The 24,824-nt window shown below is 46.7% G+C and overlaps 1 protein-coding gene across 1 annotated transcript in view; it reads right to left on the bottom strand.

Moving 5' to 3' along the window:
- Positions 1–282: 282 nt before the first annotated feature.
- The window catches only part of unc5a (unc-5 netrin receptor A), a 130,337-nt gene continuing 105,795 nt past the window's right edge, over positions 283–24,824 (bottom strand). Inside the window, exons 7-15 of the mRNA XM_084549642.1 lie at positions 20,918–21,106; positions 19,860–20,159; positions 16,461–16,548; positions 15,823–15,991; positions 13,480–13,713; positions 5,563–5,712; positions 3,597–3,761; positions 3,273–3,451; positions 283–1,106 (exon numbers count right to left, since the gene is read on the bottom strand). Coding sequence (XP_084405768.1) covers positions 941–1,106; positions 3,273–3,451; positions 3,597–3,761; positions 5,563–5,712; positions 13,480–13,713; positions 15,823–15,991; positions 16,461–16,548; positions 19,860–20,159; positions 20,918–21,106 — 1,640 coding nt within the window. The 3' untranslated portion in view covers positions 283–940. The remainder of the gene's footprint in view (positions 1,107–3,272; positions 3,452–3,596; positions 3,762–5,562; positions 5,713–13,479; positions 13,714–15,822; positions 15,992–16,460; positions 16,549–19,859; positions 20,160–20,917; positions 21,107–24,824) is intronic.

Raw genomic sequence — 24,824 nt, 5'->3', positions numbered from 1 at the left:
CCCCGATGGATCAAAATCACAGGCTTTAAATAGAAATGACTTCTGAAATATGACTGTAGTGAAGAGATTACTCAGTCCTCTCGCTTAAAAAGAAGTTCAGAGAGCCCAAACCTCACATATATCGATTTTAGAAGCAAGAAAAGCTGCGAAGCGTCTCACTGAATCAAGATGTCAAGATGTTACATTCACAGTAGTGATACCGGCTGGACTAAAAAAAAAAAAAAAAAAACACACACACACACAAACCAGATGAGACAGAGGTTTTTTTTTTTTTTTTTTTTTTGGTCTTTTCTTTTTCGTGAGCTCTGACATACAATCTGTTTGGAAACCTGCAGGTCCAGGATGTGCTACAAGCTGTCCGTGTGTGGAACAATGACAATGACGCAATGGGTCGAGTTGACGAACCTGCCAATTGCATATGTCGCCTGTTCTCTTTAACCTGATGCATCCGGCAGCTTTTATTCCTTTTATTTCATTCGTCATTTTTGAATCCGGATTGAAAAAAAATGATAATAATAGTAAAAAAAATCTTTGCTGAATTTGAAATATTCGCATTAGTAATAGCATCATATTTGCATATCGCTCCTTATTAACCATAAGTGGCCTATTTAAAAAGAAAAAGGCGTGAAGGTGATTTAATGCTATCCTAACAGTAGAACTAAGGGTGTGGACTCACTTGAATTCATTATTTAATGGGAAAATAAAGAGTATTTTCTTTACCGATACCCCTTTACCCCCATTTGGAGTCATTTAAAGATGGGAAACAGGGACTCAGTCCTACATAAACCCTTTACTGTCTTCTAAAGTCAAGAAGATGGACGTAGGGACAGCTCTGCTCTTCCATTCCTGCTGCAGCTTATTGTCGTTTTGAGTGTGTATGTGTTGCGTTCTGCACTTTTCCTCTGCGCCGGTCTCCCCACCCCGCCCCACTTTTTCTGGGTTAGCACTCGCCATCGGAGACCAGGAATATCATGGCTTCCTGTTTTCCAATGTCAGCCATGACCGCGGCCAGCTGGTTGATGTTGCCGCTGTGGAAATGCTGCGCCTCCCACAGGTCCAGGATCACAGAGGTCGGGCTCGCTTTGGATGCAAAGAAACTCATGTGTCTGCAGAACGGGGCGAGAGAAGGGAGGGAGGTGGAAGAAATAGAAATAAAGTTAGAGCGTAGAGAGCGTTTTTTTATTTTTTTTTTATTGTCATTGAATCAAACAACGTGCACATATCAGGATGGATGGCATCTAATTTTCTCTCCACCAACGGAGTCTTTGAAAAATCTTTTTCAGCTGGTTACTTTATTGTGCTAGTGCTTCTTGTAACTCTGTCAATGTCAGGTTTTATTATTGTGTGGTATATTGCTACATCCCGATATGGCGCGTTGGAGCACTGAGTAAAAAAACCATAAAAGGTAGAAGAACACAGCCTCGCTCTTGAAGCTGCCATCAAATACAGAATCTCTGGCAATTTTGATTTGAAGCTTAACACCATAACCCTCAATGGTCTTTATTTGAAGTCGAAATTGGCCCTAAATCCCATACAGTAAATCCTATATGGACTTTCGCTGCTAAGTCGGATGTGACCTTTCCCCATTTTAGGTGCGGGACCTTTACGATCAAACCCAATCAATGACAACAAAGCAGTGGCCCCAGCCAGCTGTATATTTGATGTTGAGTGGGACCCGATCCCCATGGTACCTGAAGATGCTTGTTTGATTTAATGGCCTTTTTCTGTTCTCCAAATGTCCTGGGCCTTAACTGTTATGTAGAGCAACCACGGCAGAGGAAAACACAGAGCAGAGTAAACCCCCGGCACAAAGATAGACTGTACAATGCGAGTGTTTTGAAGGGATGAGACGCGAAGCTCAAAAAGTCCTTTTCACCTTGAGAAAGGTCAAACAGAATGTGTTGCTTCCTCCTGTCTTCTGTTTGCTCAGTGAGGCAATCTGTGACGGCTTCAAACATGTGACTGCTCTGGCAGCGCACAAGCACCGAGAACACGGCGTTGCTCTGCTATTTTGAGTCAATTGGATTTTATGCCGCACGCCACTGCCTCTGCGTCAGGAGAGCACAACAAAGAGAAGCGCTGGTCAAAAACTGTCTGGGAACGAACCTCTGTGTCATTATTCAGATAAAGAAGACAGAGCTCGGTCGTCCGACGCGTCAGCCCCGCTTATTCACCTCGCTGCGTGAAACACGAGCTTATCTTGTATGGCTCAGACACAGCCGCTCGCACGGTCTTGGGAGAGAAAAGATCAAATAAAAGGTTCTTGGCATTTTAAGTTTTATTGATTGGTCCCGTTCCGCTAAGTCTGAACTCTTTACACACAGAGAAACAAACACAGAAATGCGGCGCGACAGAATGCCAAGGAGCGGCCGCCTTTTAAGGAAAACACGTTGTTAAGGACGGATCAAACAACGGAGCACTTGTTCCTTCCTAAAACCCAAATGAGAATTGATTATGCAGAGCAAAACATTGCTAATTAAACCTGTAGTGCATCAATTCAGGTTGTGATTAATCGGGGTAAATAAAGTTGATTGGACAAATTAAGTGCACCTATTTGATTTCATTACGAGGTAGAAATTAAATTGGAGGATAAAGAATCAATGCCTGGCTCCACTCTGTTACAGGTACTCTGGTGATAAAGTACAGTAACCGTGAGAATGAATAGGTCTGAAGTCGGCACAGACCCAAACCTATTCCATCTTATTTCTCCCTCTCTTTTTTTTTTTCTCTCCCCGCTGATGGGCAGCTAGCTCGCTGCCTTTCCAATTACAGCTGTTAAGCAGAATGTAGAAGGTAGAAGTTTCACCGCAGACTTTAAGCTGCTTACCTGTTTCTGAGGGAAAACCGAAGAAGGGGGTCATGTTTTCTTGCGGAAATGATAGCTGTATCCATCAAGTCCACATTAATCCTATAATGTTAGCTCTGTCAGAAGAGGATTAGTTCGCTAGGGCGTTACCTTGTTTACCTGAACTTCAGAAAACACTCAACTTTGGTGACGCACTTCTTACACTGATTGTGTTCAATTACTACAGTTAGTCACGGTAACATGTTAACCTCTACCTTAGAATGACCCTTTCGCAATCAGCGTGATTGCGCGTTCGTTATTTTAAACAAGCCGTGTTCAAGTGCCGAACACGCGCTGCTCTGAAACCTCGGGGAGTCTGGATAAACGCGGCCCTGCTGAATTTCCTTCGGAGCTTTTGTGTCTGAGCCGCTTGTTCCGACACGAGATCAGCGATCAGATAAAGCGTTATGGTGAAGCTGGTATTTACCTCTCAAGTTTAAGTCTTTGTGCTAGCATTCTCCAGTCGGCTCCGTTGGGACAGGGGGCGTCCAGGCTGCTGCAGATCTTCTGCCTGATGAGGTACGGGATCTGAAAGGCGCTGGGTCCCGCCAGAGCTGTGGCGCTGCTGTCCATTAACAGAAACTCAGAGTCCAGCGCCCGAGTGTCCTGGTAGGAACAGCCAGAAAGCACAGCCTACAGACCTTTTTTCCTCAGGCCAGAATAGAAACATCTATAAACAATCAAAATGCTGAATAACGGTGGCTGCACGCTGCGAGTGCAGGTTCTAAGTGAGTATTATGGCAAACCCTACCTTGGCAATGTTAAAGTCCAGGCTAAAACTCTGTCCTTCCCCCTCCACCTGCCACACGCACAGCTGGCAGGTGAGCTCGCAGGTGCCGAGGCTGAGCCGCTCCAGAGTGAACGTGCAGTGCAGGTACCGCTGGGAACCGTTCCAGATGTGGTAGAACGGGATCTCCTGCAGAACAAACACGGAGCGCACAGAGGCGCAGCAGCACGGTCAGAACTCCGTGTCTGAAACAAGCCGCTTACAGGACCGCCTGCCTCTAATACACCCAGAATATCATTAATTACACTGACACGAGCTGTCATCGTTTGGTAAAGGCGGCTAAACATACCTGAGGCAGCAGATTGACAACGTTCAAGTAAGTTAAAATAGATTTCCGTGCTGCTGCTGCTGCTGACAAACAGACTCTTTAATTTGGAGTTAAAAGCTGTCAGAGTCGATTGCGTTTATTGCGCTGACAGTGGAAGCATCTTTATTTTCATCCATGCTCTTTCCGCTGATTCCGCTTTTCTCCGCATGTATGCAATGTTTCTAGGCAGAGCTACAAACGCCGCTGATGGTGTACATGCTGAAACATCACACCGCTACTTTGAATCTAAAGCACATCCTGTGACAAAGATATATGCCGCGTGCCTAATAGCTTTGAGTACTGCTCCTGTAGAGCACTAGTTTCTGTCTAGCAAACAGCTACCGGGGAGTGTTTGGTAGAATTTATTCAAGACTGACAATTTCTACATCTTTTTCCTCCGTTGCTGCATATTCATGTCTTATTTGCATAACCCAAGAGAAGCACAGAGGTAACGCTGCAAGAAAAAAAAAAAAAAAAAAAAAAAACTGGGCATCTGACTCCTCGCTGCACCCTGAGTTCAACAGCTAACCTCAGTGTGAGAGCGGAAGTGGGGCTGCAGCACATGCCGCTAACCAAACGGGGGCACTGTTATCCAGGCAGACCCGCGACAGAGGGAGCCGGGTGAAATGCACAAAAGTCTTCACGGGGCCCCAGGGAGACTAAAGGCCTTTTTGACTGCACTGCTGAGAGGGGAATAACACTTCCAAATGAACAGGCACAGTCCAGAGGAATAAGCTTCTGTTCTGGCTGCATTGTTGCTGCTGCTGCTGCTGCTGCTGCTGCTTGGCACAGCCTGCACACTCTCTTTGGGGACCTGCTGCTCAATGCTTACATAGTTAGAGCCAGAACATTCTCTAGTTTTCTTTGAACAGCTCTTGTGTCCCCACCGTCGGGCTGCGGTGCAGCTGGCCACACAGATGTGGGCAGTGCAGTAGAGGTGGAGAGGTTCCAAAAATCAGGTTGCGAAGCTACAGATATTTACATACTGCTCTATATTTCATCTGTGCTCCCTTTGAGAGAGCGGCAGTATAATCAATCAGCTTGCAGCTCTGGGTTAGCGCTGCAGCCCAGCTCCAATATGCACATCTATACACCTCATGCACGCACACACACACACACGAAAAGGCTCCCTCTGCTCCGACAAATGATTTGCACACACGGTGCCAAGAACAAGACAGTTATTGGACAGAGGAGTCTGCAGTAACAGACTGAAAAACACTCCTATGAGTGAATCTTTAAAGTCATCCAAACCAAAAGATGCTTAATTAAAAGTCTGAACTCGCTAACATGAAAACAACTTTCCAGAGAGCAAAGTAGACCACGAACTCTCATTAACAACAAAAAGTTGCTCCTGTATAACTTTTGATCTCTTAGTAAAACCACTTTTACCAGCACGTACATTATTATATTCTTATTTAATTTCTCTGGATGGCTAATTCTAAACAACTTGAGACAACGTGGATTTCGAATCGAGCATACACACAAAAATAATTGGAAGGCCCTATCACTGCCGATGCGCATATTTGACAGATTGAGCCGGGCACTTGTATTACATCGCCGTGCTCCCGCTCTAATCCGGAGCGACTCCCTACCCCTGCGGCCCCACGGGGCAGCCCAACACACCTGGTAGCCGGCCAGCAGCTTGCTCCTCCAGTGCGCCTGGGGCATGTCGTGGATGGAGAGGCGCAGGTTGTGGTAGCTGTCCTTAAAAAGCAGGACGTGAGGCTCGTCAATCAGCCGACCCCCGAGCTGCCGCTCCATTTGCATCACCTCCTGATGAAAGAGAAAGAGGCAGGCAGAGGTGTCAGGGCTCAGGGGAAGAAAATTTACCATCACAGTCGCAGAGGTAAGAGAGGATGTTCAAAACAAGCCATATCTGTGTAGGTTTCGTTTACACTTCGTGTGGTTCGCTTAACTCCTGCGCAAAACTGTACAGTTCGGAACAACATGGGCAGAAATTTAAAAAATATATACACAAAGACATGAGCAGTGGTGAGGATATGAAAAAAATAAATGGACTCAAACGGATTCACACACAAAGGCTTACTTACTCACACACACCAACCAAACAACAGCATGAGCATGAGGCAGGGGTACAGTACATCTTAGGACAAGAAGATAGCGTCCCTGCATGTAGCTGCAAAGGACTGGACAGACTCGTATCCACAGAGCTTTAATGTCACCACAAGGTTGATCCCCTGCCTCTGTGTGTGTGTGTACGCCCAGCTCTCAGCAACAGCATTAGCATGCAAACGCCGTAGCCGCCCAGCCCACTATCTACCTGGGCTGAGATGAAGTAAGTGAACGAGCCATTAGTCAACTGCTCATTGTTCTCGCATGGCGAATCTCCTTAATTTCATTTTTGTTTTCGTGCCAGGAGAGATTTGTACATGCATGCTTAATATTTTAATCTCTGTGGGACTTGCTCAGTGGACCATTTGTTGCCATCCAAATGACCATCTGGAATGGGATGATAATATCCGGCACATTTTCCTCTGATTTATCAATTCGTCTTCGAGCTGGATGCATTGTGCCAAAGAAATCCAGTGCTTTGGATGGCGTTCGCATGCTCGCGCTCCGATCAGATGAGCAAATTACAATGAAGAAAACAGCCCCCCCCCGAAACTAATAGCGTGAAAAGACCTCAGAAATAAGATATGTTCTTTTAATCTGTCTGAGGAGGGAAACAAGATGGCAGCAGAAGGAAAACAGTCAGCCAGAATGTGTCTTGGAGTCTAGGAGACTTTATCTCAAAGACAACAGCTTCAAGAGGGAGATGTGTGTATAGATAGTACCCATATGTTGAGCGCCGCATGCCAGCATGGTTGCCCATGGTATGATTTCAGCAAAGACGTCTAATTAAGGTGGAGAATGGCAGTAATTTCTATCTGCACAACAGTGATTCAATTTTCTGCCCTCTTTCCCAGGAACGGGCCAGACTGATTCCAATTATAATGGAAAGGAAGCTGTTAATTATCCATTTGGAATCTCTACCTGCGTTATTTGATGTGCTCTATCGTTCAGTGAACGAGCACTTTTTGCTTTGGCCCGGGAATTGAATTTCCATATTTGCTCGGCGCATAGCTAATTTCCATGTTTACTTTGTGCTTATCTTCTTGTTAACACGGATATTATGCCCCCCCATGATTATCCATCTCCATTCCTGCATTTACACTGGTTTATTTATCTATTTTTTTTTTTAGCAAAATTCCCCATAAAATCAAAACTGCGCCGCGGCCTGACTGTATGTGGCTAGCTGGATTGTACTCCTCTGCTGCACCGTCACACCGCAGCTTTGTGATGTTACCCAGCCCACTTACTCAGAGAGGGAAGGTCAGACAATGGCTCTGAATCAAAGCGCAGAGGTCTAATGAGTTAATAACAGAGGGCACTGCATTCTCCACAGAAAAACCCTCCGCCAGCACGTCTCGTATAGATACAAAAGGCGTGGGCTTTCCAGAGTGGTTCATTTAAACGGTTCTTAAGCACAATTATTTGTTGGGGGGCAATTAGCATTGCAAATTGTCTGGTGGACTCCGATCGGGTCTTTGACCTACAGCAACGGATCTATAGGCCTGCTGGCAAGAGAAAGAGCCCAGAATGCCAATTATCTTATTATCAACATTCAGCGGCGAGCATGAATACTAACTCGCCCCGTCGTAGTAGTTTGTCGGGTTCAAGGCTGACAGGCCAGGATCACAATCAAACAGGGTCTAGGACACGATCCTCTTGCCAACCCGACTGGGACGCCGAGCTTCCCGAGGAAAAGTACACAACGCGGGAGGATGGTGCACTCAAAGGGTTCACGTGTCCTCACTTTCAAAAATGACACCGTCTCGCTCATACATTGTTTATGTGTGTCTGAGTGGCTGCGTGTGTGTGTGTGTGTGTGTGTGTACTAGAGTGTGTGTATTTGTACAGGATTTCAGCATATGTTCTGGACTGAGAGAATAATGGCCCTCTTTACGCCCCATTATCCTGTTAACAAATGACACTGCGAGCGAGCTAATAGATGAGAAGCTAAATTTGACCGTATTATTTACGCTTTCCGGGGGAAAACAATGCACTGGTTTGAATTGGTTTATCAAATCGCGTGTTAATCATCACCTCGCCGCTGGATTTCGTTCCCATTCCGTGATGATAAGACGAGCGGCTTCTCTTAAGGCACGGTGGACCCGTACAACTATTGAGACATTGAGATGCAAGGGATGGGCGAGAAGTTCAAGTACCGCAGGAGAAAAACCCCTTTTGTTCTGACGGAATTCGAGATAGCCCGTGGTGTGTGTGTGTGTGGAGACTGTGAATTTAGAGTCGGGCAGAGCCAAGACCACCCCCTGACATTCAATGAGGCCGGCTAAAGAGAGCGAGATAGAGCGGGGAGGAGTGAAAGGAGCAGGAGAGGAGAGAGAGACAGAGGCGGCTTAACATTTGTGTCTCCAGGTCACTAGAGTGGCCAGCTTTAGAGCGAGAGATAACAGGATTACTCCAATCATGGCCACAGTTTTCTATGACTTCCAGCCCCTTCCCACCCTCGCTCGTCTATCCCCACCCTTCCCCTCATCCTCTCGGCACGGACCAGAGCTGGGACTGTGATGGACTGGGGCCCGGGCTCTACCGGGAAACAAGAGACACTCACACAGCTAATCTCTTCTGGCTGGCGCTGACAGAAAGAGGTTAGTGGCTGCACCAAACTTTCTCTCGCAAACAGAGCCAGTCACCGGATGCAGGAGCGAAACTAAACAAATCAAAGCATTAGCAGAGGCCTATATGTTAAGAAGCGGGCCGGCACAAAGCTGCAGACTTTTTCCCTTCACAGCAAGGTCAAGCCTTTTCTTGTGGTCTTCTGTTGTGCTCCAGTAACTCCGGCGGGGATTATGAGCAGCGTTTGATCAGTTAATTAGTCAAGCTACATGTCATCTGAAACATAGAGCGATCCACAGGCTTAAATATCCTCATAACCCCCCCTCCTCCCCCTTACCACCGACGCGTCCTCGTGTTTAAAAATGTGCATTCATAGCGACGATCCATTTTCAGAGATGCTCTTTTCAGGCAAAATGCATTTGTTTATAGAGAGTAGCCTGGCTATGTGGGCTCCATAAATCTGTGTATTTGTCAGCAGGATGTGACAGGCTTTTCCTCTCTGACTGAGAGTCTATCAGTCTGAGCTCCAGTGGCCGTGCCCGCTACAGTCAACTCTGATTAATAACTACAAATAGAAGGGACTTGTCGGCTCAGTTATAAATGGCGACTGTGTTTGCTAGGGAAAAGATGCACATTCTGCCTGATAAATCACGGCGCAGGAGAAAACAGCACACAGGAACACAGAAATATAATATGGAAACAATTTCTCAGCCGGGCTCAGTGATAAAGCTGACTGTCTTGTTTAACTTAATGCCAGCAATTACTGAGCTGCAGTATGCTTAGTTTTTTTTTTTTTTTTTCCTTTGCTAGAATTTCTTGCCAGTAACTTCGCTGATGGAGGGATCAGAAAAACTGTTTGTACTACACGCTGCTTTCCCATCTCTGATACATGAAAGCAGAAAGTTTCGGCTCAAATGCGGCCGGCTGCTCAGGAGCTAGCAGGGAAACGTCATAGCGGGAGCACATAAACAGTTTATGAGCCCTTTTAAACACAAATAAGAATCATGGCTTGAGGTCAAACACCGTGCAAAAGAACCCAGGAGCCACTGTTTAAGCAGCAAGACTTCGGTTAAAAGCCCATTTAACAGTGGAACATACATTTTTACAATCAAAGAGACAAAGAGCTGAACGTATTGGCCTCATTACGGGAACAATGAGGAGGGAGTAAATGTTCGGTCTCATATACAAAACCGAGGATACAAAGGGAGGTTAACGTCTCTCACCATTTTATTTATTTTATCACTAATAAATGTCACTTTTAAGTCACTACAGTAACGATTACACAGGACTAGATAAAAGCCGACATTCATATGCTAACCGCTTCGTGGGGCTTCAAAGAAGGCACGGCAGCCCTTTCAACTAAAGGCCAGCATCAGCATGGTAACGTGTTCACAATTACCGGGTTCACATGGGCACAAATCTTCCGTCGGTGATGTGAATAATAACCCAATAAGAAAAAAAAGACTCATGGAGCCGACTCGGTAAGAACAGACAGGCCTGCTTGGAAGGAACTAGTAATCCGTTCAAGCAAATACTTTGCATGTTTGCTCCACCTGGGTAAACATCTGGTGATGTGCCGAGCTTCTGGGAGGGACGGAGACATGGCAGACAACAAACTGTTCAAAATAAAGCGTTGGAAAAGACAAATGAATCACAAGTCTATCTTGTTCATCTTCTTCTACTGAATGAATTCAGAATGAAGTTGTGAATAAAAAACTTTTTCTGCTTCTTCTGTCATATCTATAGCACATTAAATCAGGCAGAACCTCTTCGCACAAGTCTAAAAGCGTGCCATTCTGATATCTCGGGGCATGCAAACGCATACAAAGTACATTATGGAAGAAGTTTTCGTTTGGAGGGAATTTGGTGGTGAAACACAGTTCTGGAAAAAATGTGAGGATCAGTACAGTTGATCCTCTGGGCAATGTGGGTTTCTGCAGAAAATATCAGGGAAATCCATCCTCTAGTTGAGGAGATCATTCAGTGTGGCCAAAAGTGGTAGATCCACCAGACCAACGCTGCCATCCCCTACCAGAGCGATGCCGCAAACTGGGCACGGGAAACAAAATCCTATCAAATATTTATCGCAATGTTGTTTTAGTATTTATTATGGTCCCTCAATGGCTCCCGCTCAATCCAGAGAAACTGACTTGTGCTTCAAGCTCTGTAAAAAATAAATCTGACAAAATGTGGGTGGTTTATAAATCATTCTACATTTATTTATTTTTTCCAACTCTACAACAACACCGGCCTTAAAAAACACATAGACATGTGGGCGTAAAGGAAGAACATTTAGTTATCAATAAACCCTGAGATGTTTTGCTATTGTTCCACTATTCAAATGTGGATTATGCTCAGTCTTTTATCCTGACAGATTCTATCACAGATAAGCATACAAAACAAAGTAGCTGCACCATATTCCAATCAAAGACACCTTTGTCGCCACACTTCCAGCTAATTAGATGTTGGCGATAGGTGCGTCTCTCTACTGTGTGGGAGGCTTGGTTCACTGCAGGTGTTTCAATCAGTCGTGGGATGGCAGAACATCAGTGATGCTCTCCCACAGGTCTAGCTGGGAACAACCAAGAGCGCAGTGAGGGCGCTACCAAACGCTGATTATGCCTCCTCTGCTGCTGTGCCAGCCTTGGCTGGGCCTATCAAGAGTGGGACACACATTAAATATTAACTTAATTGGTCCCGGCAGAGCCCTGCTAACATACGGAAAGCATCAGATGAAAATGTCACTGTTTCCCCAGAGCCCCCGCACACTTAGGATCAAAGACAATAACATTGGTTCTAATCTGCTGTAATTGGGAGATAAGAGATTCCACGGTACCGCAAGTGTAGAGTGCATGCGTGTGCGCGTGCGTGTGTGTGTGTCTGTCTGTCACTCTCCCTGACGGAGGCTTGTCAGAGCAGACTGACAGCCAGTGATGGGAACGGAGAGAAGAGCTCAGCATCCTATCTGGTCTTGCACCGTTTTTCTTGCCACTAAACAGCCATTGTTTATTTCATCTCCCATCAAAAGTTGACTTCCTCTCTAAAAAAAAAAAACAAAAAAAACAAGGTGCAGTGCCTTGGCAGACTGAAAGTACAGTCATAAAATTCATGTGCGGAAGGTGTACTTTGCATCAACGCATACATAAAAAATGCGCAGCTGTGCCACCGCGCTGTGCCGCCTACTGCCACTTCACCACCGTCACATACTACAATTAACTCTAATAGCAGCCATAGTCAAAGTCTTATCATAAATGGTGTATTTTAAAGATAGTGATTAGTGATTAGACTGAACCTCTCCAGGGAAGTTTAATCTCCACTCAAAGTAGTTAATGTACTTGCTAAATGAACTGCTCCCTCCCTAATAGCACCACGAGCAGTGTGGAGCCGAGATTACTAAACAGTGTGGGCCGCGTTCTAAATCACTCGCTAAAAACTACAAAACCCCGGAGACGCCGCGGCTTACCACAGGACCAGGTTGTGCGAGAGACGGGGAGTTAATGCACTCAAGGGCGCCGAGGGAGCCGCGGAGTATGGCAGCACAAGTGCTGGAGTCAACAAGCTCAGATGTCCTTTTCCTGGCTAAGAGAGCGAGAGAATAGCAGAACAAGAGCTAGCCAAAGGGAGAGGCTGCGAGAGAGAGAGAGACAGAGAGAGAGAGAGGGAGGGAGAAAGGGTTTTGGTGCACCAGCCTTCCTGCATCAGGACGCACAAGGTCATTTCAACAGCCACACTGCAGCAAAAACAGCTCTGGGTCAACTGATGATCTGAGCAAACAGAGCCCTATCATTAGAAGTACTTACATAGCAAAAAAAAACACACGGGTTGATATCCAGCTGAAGAAAACATCAAGTCTTTACGTCCTCTATGCCACGTTTTACATTTTTTTTCTCTCTATACATTAGAACACTCTTGAATGTCAGCCAGCAATTTTCCCGAGCACGCCTTGCTTTCATGCAATAGCTGTCAGAGCACAGAGAAAGAAAGCAGCAGGGGCAGAGCTGAGCCACAAAAAGACAGATGTAAGCACGGAGAGGTTTCTGTAATTCCCAGCCTCTGCCAGAGCACAGATTTTCATCTTGTTTTCGGCTCCCTGAATGCGAGAGTGCTAATTTCAGCGGCGGCCTCCGGTGACTCCCATTGTTTATGTCCCGCAGCCATCCATAGATTGTGCCGGTGGCGAACCTCCGCAGTGGAGGTCAGCCATTATAGCTGCCAAAAGTGGACTCTAGCGGGAAGTGGGCACTTGTAGCTGTGGGTGGTGTCAGAAGAAGAAGAAGAATGGCGGCTCGGAGAGAGAAAGGGGGGGGGGAGGGAGCACGGGGGTTGCTGGGAAAAGATTGGGACAGGCTCTCCTTTTAATTTACTAATTAACCATGCAAATGAAATCTTAACAGGCTACTCAGAGGCAGTCCTCGGGGGAGGGAGGAAGGCATTAGTGCTTGATTATACTCTGTCCATGTGGAGGGGGGGAGAAAAAAAGAGAAGTGAAATATGCTGTTGAACAAAGTGATGGGAAACTTCTTGGCCCACGGCAGCCAAGCAGAACCACTGACAGCATGAAAGGAATGAAACATCTCTGTTGGCATGCACACACACACACGAAAACACACAGCGATTGCACACCATGATTAACCTGGATATATGCATTATTTCAACTCGCACAACCCCAGACTGCACACGATGTAATCAGGCCTGCAATATTGTTCAATCTACCGTGACTATGGCTTACTCCTACGCGTCTGCGCTGATTTCTACTAACTTTCCAATGTGACGGACAATGCTATTACACATAATAGTCTACCTATCACTCAGCTGACGCGCCCAGTCGGCGCAATCTCTGGCTTCAGAAGCTGCCAGCCAGCCAGAATAACAAGCAGCGCCGCATTTGTCACAATTTACCTTGAAGACGTCCTGCGTGTCGTCCATGCAGTACACCCTGATGTTGTACTCCAGCGTGGAGCAGTACGCGTCCGAGAAGAGCACCAGCCTGAGGCGCTTGGCCGCGCCCATGTGCAGCGACTCTCCGACCAGGGCGAAGGTGCCCAGCTGCTCCGAGAACAGCCGGCACGTCTCGGCCTCGAGCTGGCAGTAGTAAGGCTCCGTCACCAGCTCCTCCCCCATCAACAGGACGTCCTGGAGGAGGCGAGAGGGAAAAAAAAAAAGGTGTGGATGAAAGGTCAATTCATGTAGGAGGGAAGGGTAATGTGTTTGCCTAGGCACCTGATGTGAGGATGTGCGGGCGTGTTTGTAAAAGCCTTGTTAGGAAGGTAAGGTGGCACAGTGGCAAGTCCCTAAACTCTCTTCTTCCCGCTGTGTGACAAAGTGCGCCAAAGGTCTTTAAGGTAATGTTACAAGAGAAGCTATGCAACAAGAAAAAGAGGGGATGCTTTGTTCTTGCTTCAAATTCCCTTTTCACCGCAGTACAGCTTCCTACCTACTGACATAAAGACACACATTCCCTCATCTCATACAGGGACACACATCCTATAGAAAGCCATCAATTTAGTTAATAATGCATGAACGAGGTACTCAACTGACATGAAAGGAGACTCGAATAGATTCCTGGCAAAAAAACTGATGGTTCTAGAGAAAGAAAAGACCCGTGGACTCATGGTGGATATTGGATTATTGGGATTTTTCTGGAGTTTCCTCCATTCGTTGAGGAAGGCAAAAATAAAAAGTGGCCAATTTATCTGCAAAACAACACTGGTGCCTGACGGTGGAAAGTGTTGAAAACTCTGACGGGCTGCACAACGATTAATTGCCACTTTAATTTGCCATGAAGGGGGACAAAAAAAAACAAAAAAAAAAACACTTGCACATTCAGTCGTGTTAGAGAAGCAACACCTGGCATTTTCTTTGCGTCGTTATGGAGCTGAAGTCCTGTATCACACTTTATCCCTAATGAGGTTGACAGACTTGTGAACATATCCCATTCCATCACACAGTGCGCGCCACTCTTTATGAGATAATTCCACCGCTCTCTGGGCTAATATGTTGGAGAAAAATTGGACCCAAGGTGACAACATTTGCTCTAAAACCCCATCAAGCCAAGTTGACTGACTCTTCCCATTAGCCAATCAAGCTGAAGAGAGCATTCTGCCTGCCAAACGCGCGGCGAGCCCCTCAAGGATCGATTCAACCAGACACCATCTACATCAATAGAATTAGTATCGACACAATTCATTTGCTATGCAACCACAATGCAGTCTCACTTTTTCATCATCTTAATATTTCTCCGGAGCGGGACCCAGAGCGAGGTGGTTCAGTTACGCCGCCGAGCGCCTGCTCTTCCGCCGGTTCCTCTTTCCGCTTCTCTATTTCTGCACGTTTTCCTCCCTTGCAAATGTTTCCTCTGCATCTGCATTACCTGCTTGTCTACTTCGCCTTTACCTGCCTTCTTTCTTCCTCCAGCTTCCGTCACACTCTGCGGTTGTTTCCACTCTCATTCTCTCGTCCACCTGGCGCTTCTTTTCTTCCGTCGGCGGCCACGCAGTCAGGCCGCTGGGCTATATTTGGTCCGTCCGATGATTAAAAGTGCTGGTCTAACCTCTGCCTCAGACAGGCCAATCCATCCCACAGACACCCCACCGCTGCCACACGGGGGGGAGGCTGAATAATTTATGCACAATATCGAACATGAAAGAAGACCTAGTAACACTCCGAAGCCCACCAGCACCCTTTCCACTCTCTTTGGATTGTTGAGATGGCTACGCCTCCTCAAACCACGCTTGTTTGTGTGTGTGTGAGTGTGTGTGTGTAGACACCAAAGGTTCTTCCCATCTCTATCCTGTTGGAGTCTGGCAGTTCTGGTTACTTTCAAATTTCATGGATAGAAAAACGGGGAGGGAACTGTGTAATTGGAAGCAGCGGTCAAAAATGGTCAAGGAGCACTCAGAAGAGTACTTTGAGGATCTGTAATTTGCTTAGAGAATTTCTGTTTTGAGAAACACGTTGCCTAGCAACTCTTGAGCTGGAGAGAGCTGCTGCTTCCAGGCTTTTGTTCCAGCCCGATGAGAAAACACCTGATGGTCAATATAATTTAAGCCCTACGGAGAAGATGAGTGCTGGGCCAGAGCTACCTCCTCTATACAGCACAGAGTGGTTTTCTGAGAGTGTTACAAGCCGCTGTTGAGCAAGTTCAGAGAAAAGCCCCCGGTAAGTTCAGTAAAGACTTAACAAATTCACCGGGTGGCAACTTTTGTCTTCCTACAAAGGCCTGGAGTTATTGTGCAATCTCACCTCCCAAGCGCCCTCGTAGTTCTGTTTCTTGAGGCGGACGGCCCAGTTATCCAGGCATGCGTCGAAGCAGTGGTCCATGCTGAGGATAACCGGCCGGCTCAGGACCACTCCCGGAGGGCCGCAACTCACAACGGGGCTGAGGAGGGTCTGGCATCCGGCCAGGGGCAACCTGCGCCCGGGAGAGAGAAAGGGAGGCAAATGAACCCAGATGAAGTGTTTTTACTCATCGAGTTATTACTGAGAATTTACTGGTCTCTTGTAAGCAGGATACGACAGCGCTAGCCCTGTAAATTATCTAGCAGCTGCAACAGAGAATAATGAAAGCCTGCTGGACTCACTGGCTAGCTGGCCCAAGTTGTGATGACTGAGTAATAACATAACAGCATCGCAGCATGCTGCAGAGACTGGGCCTTGAGAGACTGCATGCAGCAGGCCAGATAAACAGTGTTTTCCAAACAATTCATTTAACTTAAATAGTGCACATCCCGGTAAAAGGCGGCGTTATTTATTTACATCCCTCCTCCACATCACTGGCACACACTCTTAAGCCTTTCCTAATGGAACAGTAGAGCATCAAAACAAACAGCCTAGTGGCATCCAGGGAAGACTGCCAGTTAGACAGTGTTAAAGAGACCCACCTTAAATCTTCCTTCCTCTGAACAGTGAGATAAATCTCATAGATCTTTCCTCTGGGGATGGCCTCGGGAGGAATGAGCAGACTGATTCCTAATGCAAATAACAACAAAGGGAGAGAGAAGGAGGAGGGGGGGGGGGGTTAAGCAGGACGGGGACAGGCTCGTTTGTTCTGACTGAACAACGCTTTTGTCATCTCACAAAAGGAAGCCAGCACACTCAACAAAACGGCGTGGCTGCAAAAACAAAAAAACAAATCCATTCTGAAGGTCAGAGGCAGCCTCCTTCAGGTACAGTAGATGCAAATCGGCGCGCTGGCAGGCGAGGCGGCGCACGTCCCCACGGTCAACAATTAGCTGAGACAAAAGCGCACGCGGCATCGCAGTTTAAATGTCCTCCGTCTGCCACCAAGTAGATAATTGAGACCATGGAGCAGGCTACTCCAGGAAAATTGCACTTCCCCAGGAGAGTGCAGGAATGCACGTCGGAGAATCGGGAGCGCCGCTGAAGTAGCTTGAGTGTAGTGGCATTTGTGTTGTGATTTTCATGCCAAAATTATCCACTTAGAACCCTTTTTTAAGACAAAGCACAAACAGTGGCTGTGTGACACAATCTTAACGGTCTGTGGATTGTAAACTGGGTCTGTGCACCATTAAAAATAAAAAATAGAATGAGACATAGGTGCGTGAATGCTCACAGCCTTGTCTGCACCTGTAAACACCACATCACCCATATGTGCCTGCTCTGAAACTGTGCTAAATGACAGTATCTCTATTTTTTTCCCCTTTGTCCCTATGAGAAGATTGATGCCAGTGCGTGGTGTATTCTACATGCCTGGAGTTAATCCGTGCATAAAATATCTGTAAGAGTCGAAGAGAGGAGAAATGGAAAGAGAGAGAGAGAGAGAGAGAGAGAGAGAGAGTGGTGGCAAGGAAAACAGGAAAAAAAAGACCCTTTCTCCCTCTCCCTACTGGCATCGGCTAATCTGAACAGCCAACAATGAGCCGTGTGAAAACACCGTCTTCCAGTGTAATTATATAAGCGCTGAACTCGGCTAATGTGAAGAGGGGAAGCAAAATAGGGGGACTAATGACGGTGGACTTTTTATATCTCGTGTCAGACTAATCTTCACTATGACTATCTTTATTCTTCCATGCTCTTAGCACACAACTGACACTTGTGGACATCGGCTGCAAATTCAAACCAGCCCTGTCATTAGCGTGGGGCCTAATTGGAATAATTTGTTCTAGGTTTTATTCCAGGGATCTTTCAGGGTACAATGTATTTGGCACACACTCGTTTCATCTCATCTCATCACTGCTGCGCTGAACTGATTTTAACTATTCATGCCGCGCTGTCTAGATGTAGGTTAGCGTTTTAAAGGCTCGTGCCGTTTTTGGAGGCCGTAGAGGCAGCGATCCTGCTCCGTTTGTGCGATTTTAATGTTAGGATTTGTCACTTTTAAACAAACGAGCGAACCTCGGTGCATTTTTGGCACCCCGTCCTGGTCCCTCATAACAGTTATACGCTAATTTGAGTCCCAGACAGAATTACAGTTGGTGCGCTAAGCCGTTTTGTATGAAGCCCTAAAACACTTTTATGTGTGTTATCCTGGTGCAACCCTATTAAGAAACCCGCATGCATGAGGTTTAAGGCTGAATGGTCTGGGTCGGTTACAACAAGACAGTGAGATGTTTATGAGACTCAGCTGTTACTGATAAATTCCCCCTTGTTAATGTCCGGACAGAGACATTAAACCAGGTGTAGTAAGGCGAATAAAACTGAATTGTTCCACATTATTTTTCAATGCAGCAGCAGGTGTTAAAATTGTTTGGCCGATACCTTTCTTCTTGAAGTATAGCGGCAAACAGGGCATCCTACAGAGGATTATTAAAATCTCGCCGCACGTACACAACACAGGCTTACAATGCTGCGTCTACAGAAACTGTGCCTGTGTTTTTACGGTTTAATTTCTGCATCGTAAGAGTTTTACTCCATTTTTCTAAATCACATTTGCACAATTAGAAGCAGTAAGCTGGAAACCGCTTTCAAGTTGGATGCAGTTCTCGCAAATAAGCCGTAAACATAAAGACTATACTGCACTATATGGACTTGCAGGTAGCGCGTTCGCCGGTCAGAGCTGGTGACTGTCGTCCTGCATCAACAGGATCAACGCTACATGGGAAAAATCTAATCCCGGAGACTGACAGCGAGTATTGCCACACTTCACTGCCCATCATTTGTACAGTACAGTTGTCTTGTCTGTAGTACCAATGTATGTAATATTGGTCTAGACAGCAAGTGGTTCTCAGGTCATAAATAATGATGGACGGGTGGAGATAGTATGAGCTGAGCCAAACAGTCACTGTAGTATGTACAGACGGTATCTAAGAGCAAAAATATAAAGCACCCTCGGGGTCAGCTGAGCTCTGGAGCAGACAAGACTACTGGACCAAGGAAGGAAACGAAGGTGTGCTTCAGATCGGACTGTGAAAGCAAAACAGACCAACCAGGATTCCTTACAGCTGACACGTAGATTTTATAATGAATTGAAAAGCTACACTATTAAGAAAACGAGAAAGTAACTTCCTGGTTCTCTTCAGCGGCTTTTTATCATAACGAAGAGAACCGTGGCCTCCTTCATATTGCCGCATGCCAGATTTCCCCCGAAGCGGTTCCCACGGGTTGAGAATTTTGCTTGTAGTGGTGGGTGGCACAGCGTGTGACTGACGTGCGTGAACAGAGTCGTGCAGTTTTAAGAGCGAGAGCGTAAACCCTGCTTAAACCAGGCGCAGAGCAGAACCCGGGTGCAATAAAAGCACAGATAAAGCAGAGTGCAGTATTTAAAAATCAAATGTATCGCTCGCAAAACAGGCTCGACGAACAATCTTCACCCAAAAGAACGTTGAACCCGAAGAGTCATGAGGTCCGGCTCCGCTCAAAAAGCTGTAATTCCTATCATTACGTTGCACGACGTATGAACGCAGCGCCATGGCGGTGGGGATTCCTGTGGATCAATCTGAGAGCAAGCTGACATTAAAGTTAAAAATCTATTGAAATTGCATCCTACAGCATGCAGTTGAGCTGGCTTATTAGGACTGAATGGTGGCGAGCACACATTACTTATCCCTGTAATGGTATGGTAGGAAATGCCTCTTTTCTATTGTCCCTTATTTACCCTGTTATTTCTTCTGAACTCTTGACAACCTTGAGAACATAAACAAACATATAAGGTGTAATTTTGTGCTGCAGCAGCCACATGGGTTGCAGGTCATCATGAAAGGAGCCACATGAGGATCACTACACAAGACCAGTCAATAAAAAGTTGTTTTTTTTTTTCTTTGTTTGAATCAATTGCACAGAACAACAGGTGTGACAGAGAGAGACCTGAATGAAGGACCTACCCGTGTTGGGGATCGTCAGCCTCCCACCTAGGAAGTTAAAGGTGCCGTAGGAGGTGTTGGCGACGTCGCGGGGCAGCGTCTTAAAGTAGGTCTGAGTGGACAGGCGGCTCACAAAGTCCGAGGGGTCGGCGTTGAGCTTGCCGTTGTGCAGGGTGTGCGAGCCGTTCGGAAGCGGGTCCAGCAGGGGCCCGTTGGTCATCGAAAACTTCCCGGTGGTGTCGTGGCGAGAGCGCAGGGTGCCTTGGTAGCTGGTGGTGGTGGTGGTGAGGTCGGGCTGGATGGTGAGCAAATGGGAGTTCTCTGTACGAGATGACGGGAGAGCGGAAACAGACAAAAGCAGACGTGTGAATCTCCACGAGTGGCGGGTGCCGAGGCTCCTACATCACAGAGACAGGCCTCACACTCGCTAAAGCTGTTGCAGCTCGCACACAGAAAACTGAAACAAACACGCAAAAAGACACATGGTGCGGAAAACAGAGCACTCTTGACAATACACAAACACAAATTTCACCCAAAGCCAGTCAATTCCCGTCCCCTCTCCCTCTCTCGCTGTCTGTCTCTTTAGCAACCACACAATCAATTCCAAACAGAACTCACATACAGCTTAGCATCCAGAATATATAAAAGCTTTTTTTTTTTTCTTCTCCCACAATGAATCACAGGCACTGCAACCCAGTTCCCCCCATCTCCATCCAACTCAGACAGTTGTATTTCTATTACTCGCTGTTAAACCTCAGAGGCTCCACACAGGCAGTAAACAGAGTGGGTACATTTCCTGACAATGAGGTGGTGGCGAAACATAATGTGTCAGGCAGGCAAATAAACAGCCCGTGCACCTCACGCACACAAAGGACGCGCGGCATAATAAATCCTTCTTAGACCGCAAACCACTCTGAACACATTCACACCACCTCCACAACCGCAAACAAACAGGATCGGCGGTACATGTAGATGAGTGCTGCACAGTCACAGTGGAAGACGGACGGACGAGGGTAGAACAAAGAACAGTGTCCTACTGCTGTGGGGGGGAGGCCTGCGTGGCCGCGGCGCCCACACACCTGGCTTGCTGGGCTTGATGCCCATGGGCTGGAAGCCAGTGGTGAGGATGGAGGAGTCCGCCACGTCGGCATCCAGGCCCTCCTTCTTGCGACGGTAGACCAGGACGACCACGATGAGCAGCAGAGTCAGGCACAGGGCCACCGCCACCATGCCCACGTAGAGCGCCACGTCCTCGGCCCCACTCACGGCTTTAAGGGGAAGACACAGAACGCACAAGAGAAATATTAATCGAGATTGGAAAAAAAAACAAAAACATCAGCTGCTTAATGGTAATACCAACATTCGCTGTGCAAGATCTTTTATGTTCTGTGCAAAGCTCTCACTTGAGAGCCAGTTTAATAGCATGCCATCAGTCACACATGCCTTCCCTGCTACCAAACACTACTCGACTTTGTCCCTGACTGATACAGAGTTAAGAGTGCCATCAAATATTAGCTAAACAGTCAGATTTTAAGCCTTTAGAAGAAATAAAAAGCTGTAATGCCAACCTGTGGACTTTTAAAAAAAAAATTAAAAAAAAGAACCAAAAGAAAAAACAGAACCAGATCCTGCAGAAAGCTTTCAGCATTACCTTACTTTATTTCTGCACTAGATAAAAATATCTTAGTCCAACGTGTTCCTCCTCTCTCCTGTCTTTTTCCTCTCTTTCTCTAAGCACACAACACCCCCAAGAGAGACACAGGGAAAATGAAGGATTTGCTTATGAAATTCTAGCACCTCTTATTGAATGTCTCTTTCGCAAAAGCACAGGAGCGTCTTTCTCCCAAAAGTACAGTATGAAGATGACAGCTAAGCCCAGACAAACATCGATGTGTGTGTGTGTGTGCGTGTGCGTGCGTGCGTATGCGCTGTGCGTGTCTGTGTGCCTTGCAGGAGAATGGGATTTTCTACGGCTGTCTCCCTGGGCTGGGGGAATTTGGTGGCGGAGGTGGAGGACGCTCCCGGGGCCTTTGTGGAGGGCCATTGTGCCGGGGAGCCACGGGGGCGTAGCGCTGTCATCTGAACACAGTCAAGGAGGGGATGCGCTGAACAGCGCGGCTTTGAGGGACGGAGAACAACAGCAAAGGTTAAAGTGCTGCTGGCTGGCGTGCGTGGTGAGCTGACAAGAAAAGGAGGAGGCCAGGGGCGGGAGGAGAAGAGCCAACGTGCAAGAAGAAGAAAAAAAATATGAATTAACAGACGGACGAAAAGAATAAAAGGCTAACAAGAGCACAGCGTGTGTCCCCGATTGAAGGCGTGCATGTCAGCAATACCTCAACCTAAAGGTCTGTGTCAAAATCCACCTGATTAAAACAGGATTCGTCATATTTTGACGAACATCTCCAGGCTGTCGCTGTGTTTTTCCACCACTGTGTAAATCCTAGCACTCGACAGGAACCGCACTCAACCTTGGAAACACCGATTTGACAGGTTTTAATTGGTGTTAGTAAATCTGTGACATGAGAATGGTACAATTAAATTAGCCAAGTGCTAACAGATTCGAAAAGAAGAAGAAGAAGAAAAAAAAAAAACAAAGCTTTCTCTTCTCTCTTTGTCTCTCGTCTCTCTCCACCTGTGTTTGCCCTTGAAAAAAAGAAAATCCATTTCTTTGGACAAAAGCGCCTGACATGGCCGCATCTTTAAGAGAAATGCCAGAATCTATTTCATGGGTGATTATCTCAGTACAATCTGATACTTTAAGTAGCGGGATTATTTGCGGCCAACGTCTACGGCGGCTCTTGGTAAGATCTCTTGACATGTAATCAATTGCGAATGACTGGCTGAAGATAAACACAAGATTGTGTGTTTTGTTCTTGACAACGCATAACACATTTGCACAGAACACACTTCATTTCACGAGCACACGGGATATATCCAGCCTCCACCTCTCATCTCGTCTGTTTGCCCGCCTGCGCCTCCCTCCTCTGACACCCCCTCCTCCCTCCTCCCGCCTTCTCACTCTCTCCTCAGGGAAGCATAGAGGTGCTTAACTGCAAGCAGCCTGGCTAAACCTTCCACCTTCCACAATGAGCTCCAAAAAAGGTGGAGAGACTATGGCTGAACCCCTCATTAAGGTTCCCAAATCCAATTGTCTTGGTGAGTCAAAGGCCAGATGACGCTGTGATATTTCGACTTCTGGTGCTGCAGTCTACCGAGAGATCCGCAGCCTGACTAAAGACAAAACAACACCCGTCAGCAAGGAGACTGCTTTCCACTGATTGGATAAACATAGCCTTAGATTGGCCAGTTGCTGTTTACTTTCTAAGGGCACACCAAAGACACCTGGACAGCCTCAGATGCAAAGATCCGGTATCTCTTCTCTTCCGTTTTTCCACCCTCTCCTACCATTCTTGCGCCCGGAGAATAAAGTCAGTCAATCAGACAACTCTCCCTCCCCTTCCGCCTCTCTCTTCCTCTATTCTGGCCGTAATCTCTGGTGGCTTATCAGAGCATCGCTGAGTGAAGTTTTATCTGACCCACCAGGTGTCACAGGGAAACAATCCCGATGCTCACCGGAACCCCTGACCAGCGGCTGCTCTCAGCTCCCGCTGCCCCCACTCATTGATTTCCACGATGCCAGCCAATAATTGAAAGGACATCCATCACACTTTAATTGACATAGCTAATCAGGTTTTATAATTGGATGGGCTTTACTTTAGTCCCTCTCTAACGTGCCCCCTCTCTCTCTCACCTCTCTCCCTTTCCACACACACTTCATACCAATTTACCTCTCTTCCACTGTGTCATCCGTCATCCCATCGTTCATTTCCACTTGACGTAATTGCCGCCGAAGAACTTTTGATTCTCTTTGTGTGTGACCTCTCGCCGTGATTGACACACGCTGGAGGATAATGTGGATGTGATGAGCTTTTTTTTTTTTTTTTCTTCTTCCAGAGCTGACCCCAGGCCAGAGTCTGTTTGCTCCCCTGCTTTCCCTGAGCTTTCAGCTCAGCTCCTCGGACTCGCTCCAGGGCTGTCTGGCTGGTTTGGGATCAGTTTCTGAATTGAGAAGGGCCGGTATAATTCATCTCCTCTGAGGCAGCCTATCTGGCTCCTGTTGAAGTTTGGACTCTCGCTGTATTGACAGTCAGCACAATGTCCGCACCTGATAGTCCTCAACTCTCTCTACCTGCTCCTTTCTCTCTGCTGCATTGATAAATAAGAGCTTTGGAGCCTCCTGCGCTTCTTCCCCCGAGCATTTATCAGGAGATCTGAGAATATATTTCATCCCATGGCCAATCCTAGTCACTTGCCCGAAGATGAATAGCACTGGAGTTCTTAAGGTCAGGGAAATATGGCTACTAAAACTCTCAACGTGAACGTGACCATTACTATCGCCACAATACAGTCGTCCCATCCCTCAGCGGCCCCCTCGTGAAATATGGTCCAAAATAAATGTTGAGCCGTTTTTCACCCGGCTCTGTGACCCTGCTCTGACAAACAACGCCGTGACGAAAACATCAGCTGCTTCGCCACCAAATTAGCCCCCAAATTCAAAAAGCGACTAAAGACAAATTAACAGTTTGATGTGCTTGGCACAATCATTTGTGACACCCCCAAAATGGGATGCTGCTCAAATTAAGTTTATTACCTTCATTACACGCATTAAGCCAAATAATTGTTTTTATGTTGTCCTAATTTCCTGTGGCTTAGAATACGAGCGCTATTATTTCTCCCACTATCCTTTCTGCGCCCTCTAACACCTGGCTGCCATTTTGGCCCTGGCCTGGTGCCAGCATGTTTATTACTTCGCTGCGTAGATTTTGCATAGCTACATTGACTTGTTTGCTTTATGAAAATTATCCTGCCTGGGTCAGATCGGTTTATTTTCACGCTGTTACACAAACCTTGTTGCTGCACTGTGATTCACGTACATGCAACACCAAAAAACAATAACCTCATCTAATGTCATTTCTGGCTTAATGA

Source organism: Chelon labrosus (genome assembly GCF_963514085.1).
Source record: "Chelon labrosus genome assembly, chromosome: 8".
Lineage (NCBI taxonomy): Eukaryota > Metazoa > Chordata > Actinopteri > Mugiliformes > Mugilidae > Chelon > Chelon labrosus.
Note: the sequence above shows the minus strand (reverse complement) of the source record. Positions and strands in the feature narration are given on the sequence as shown.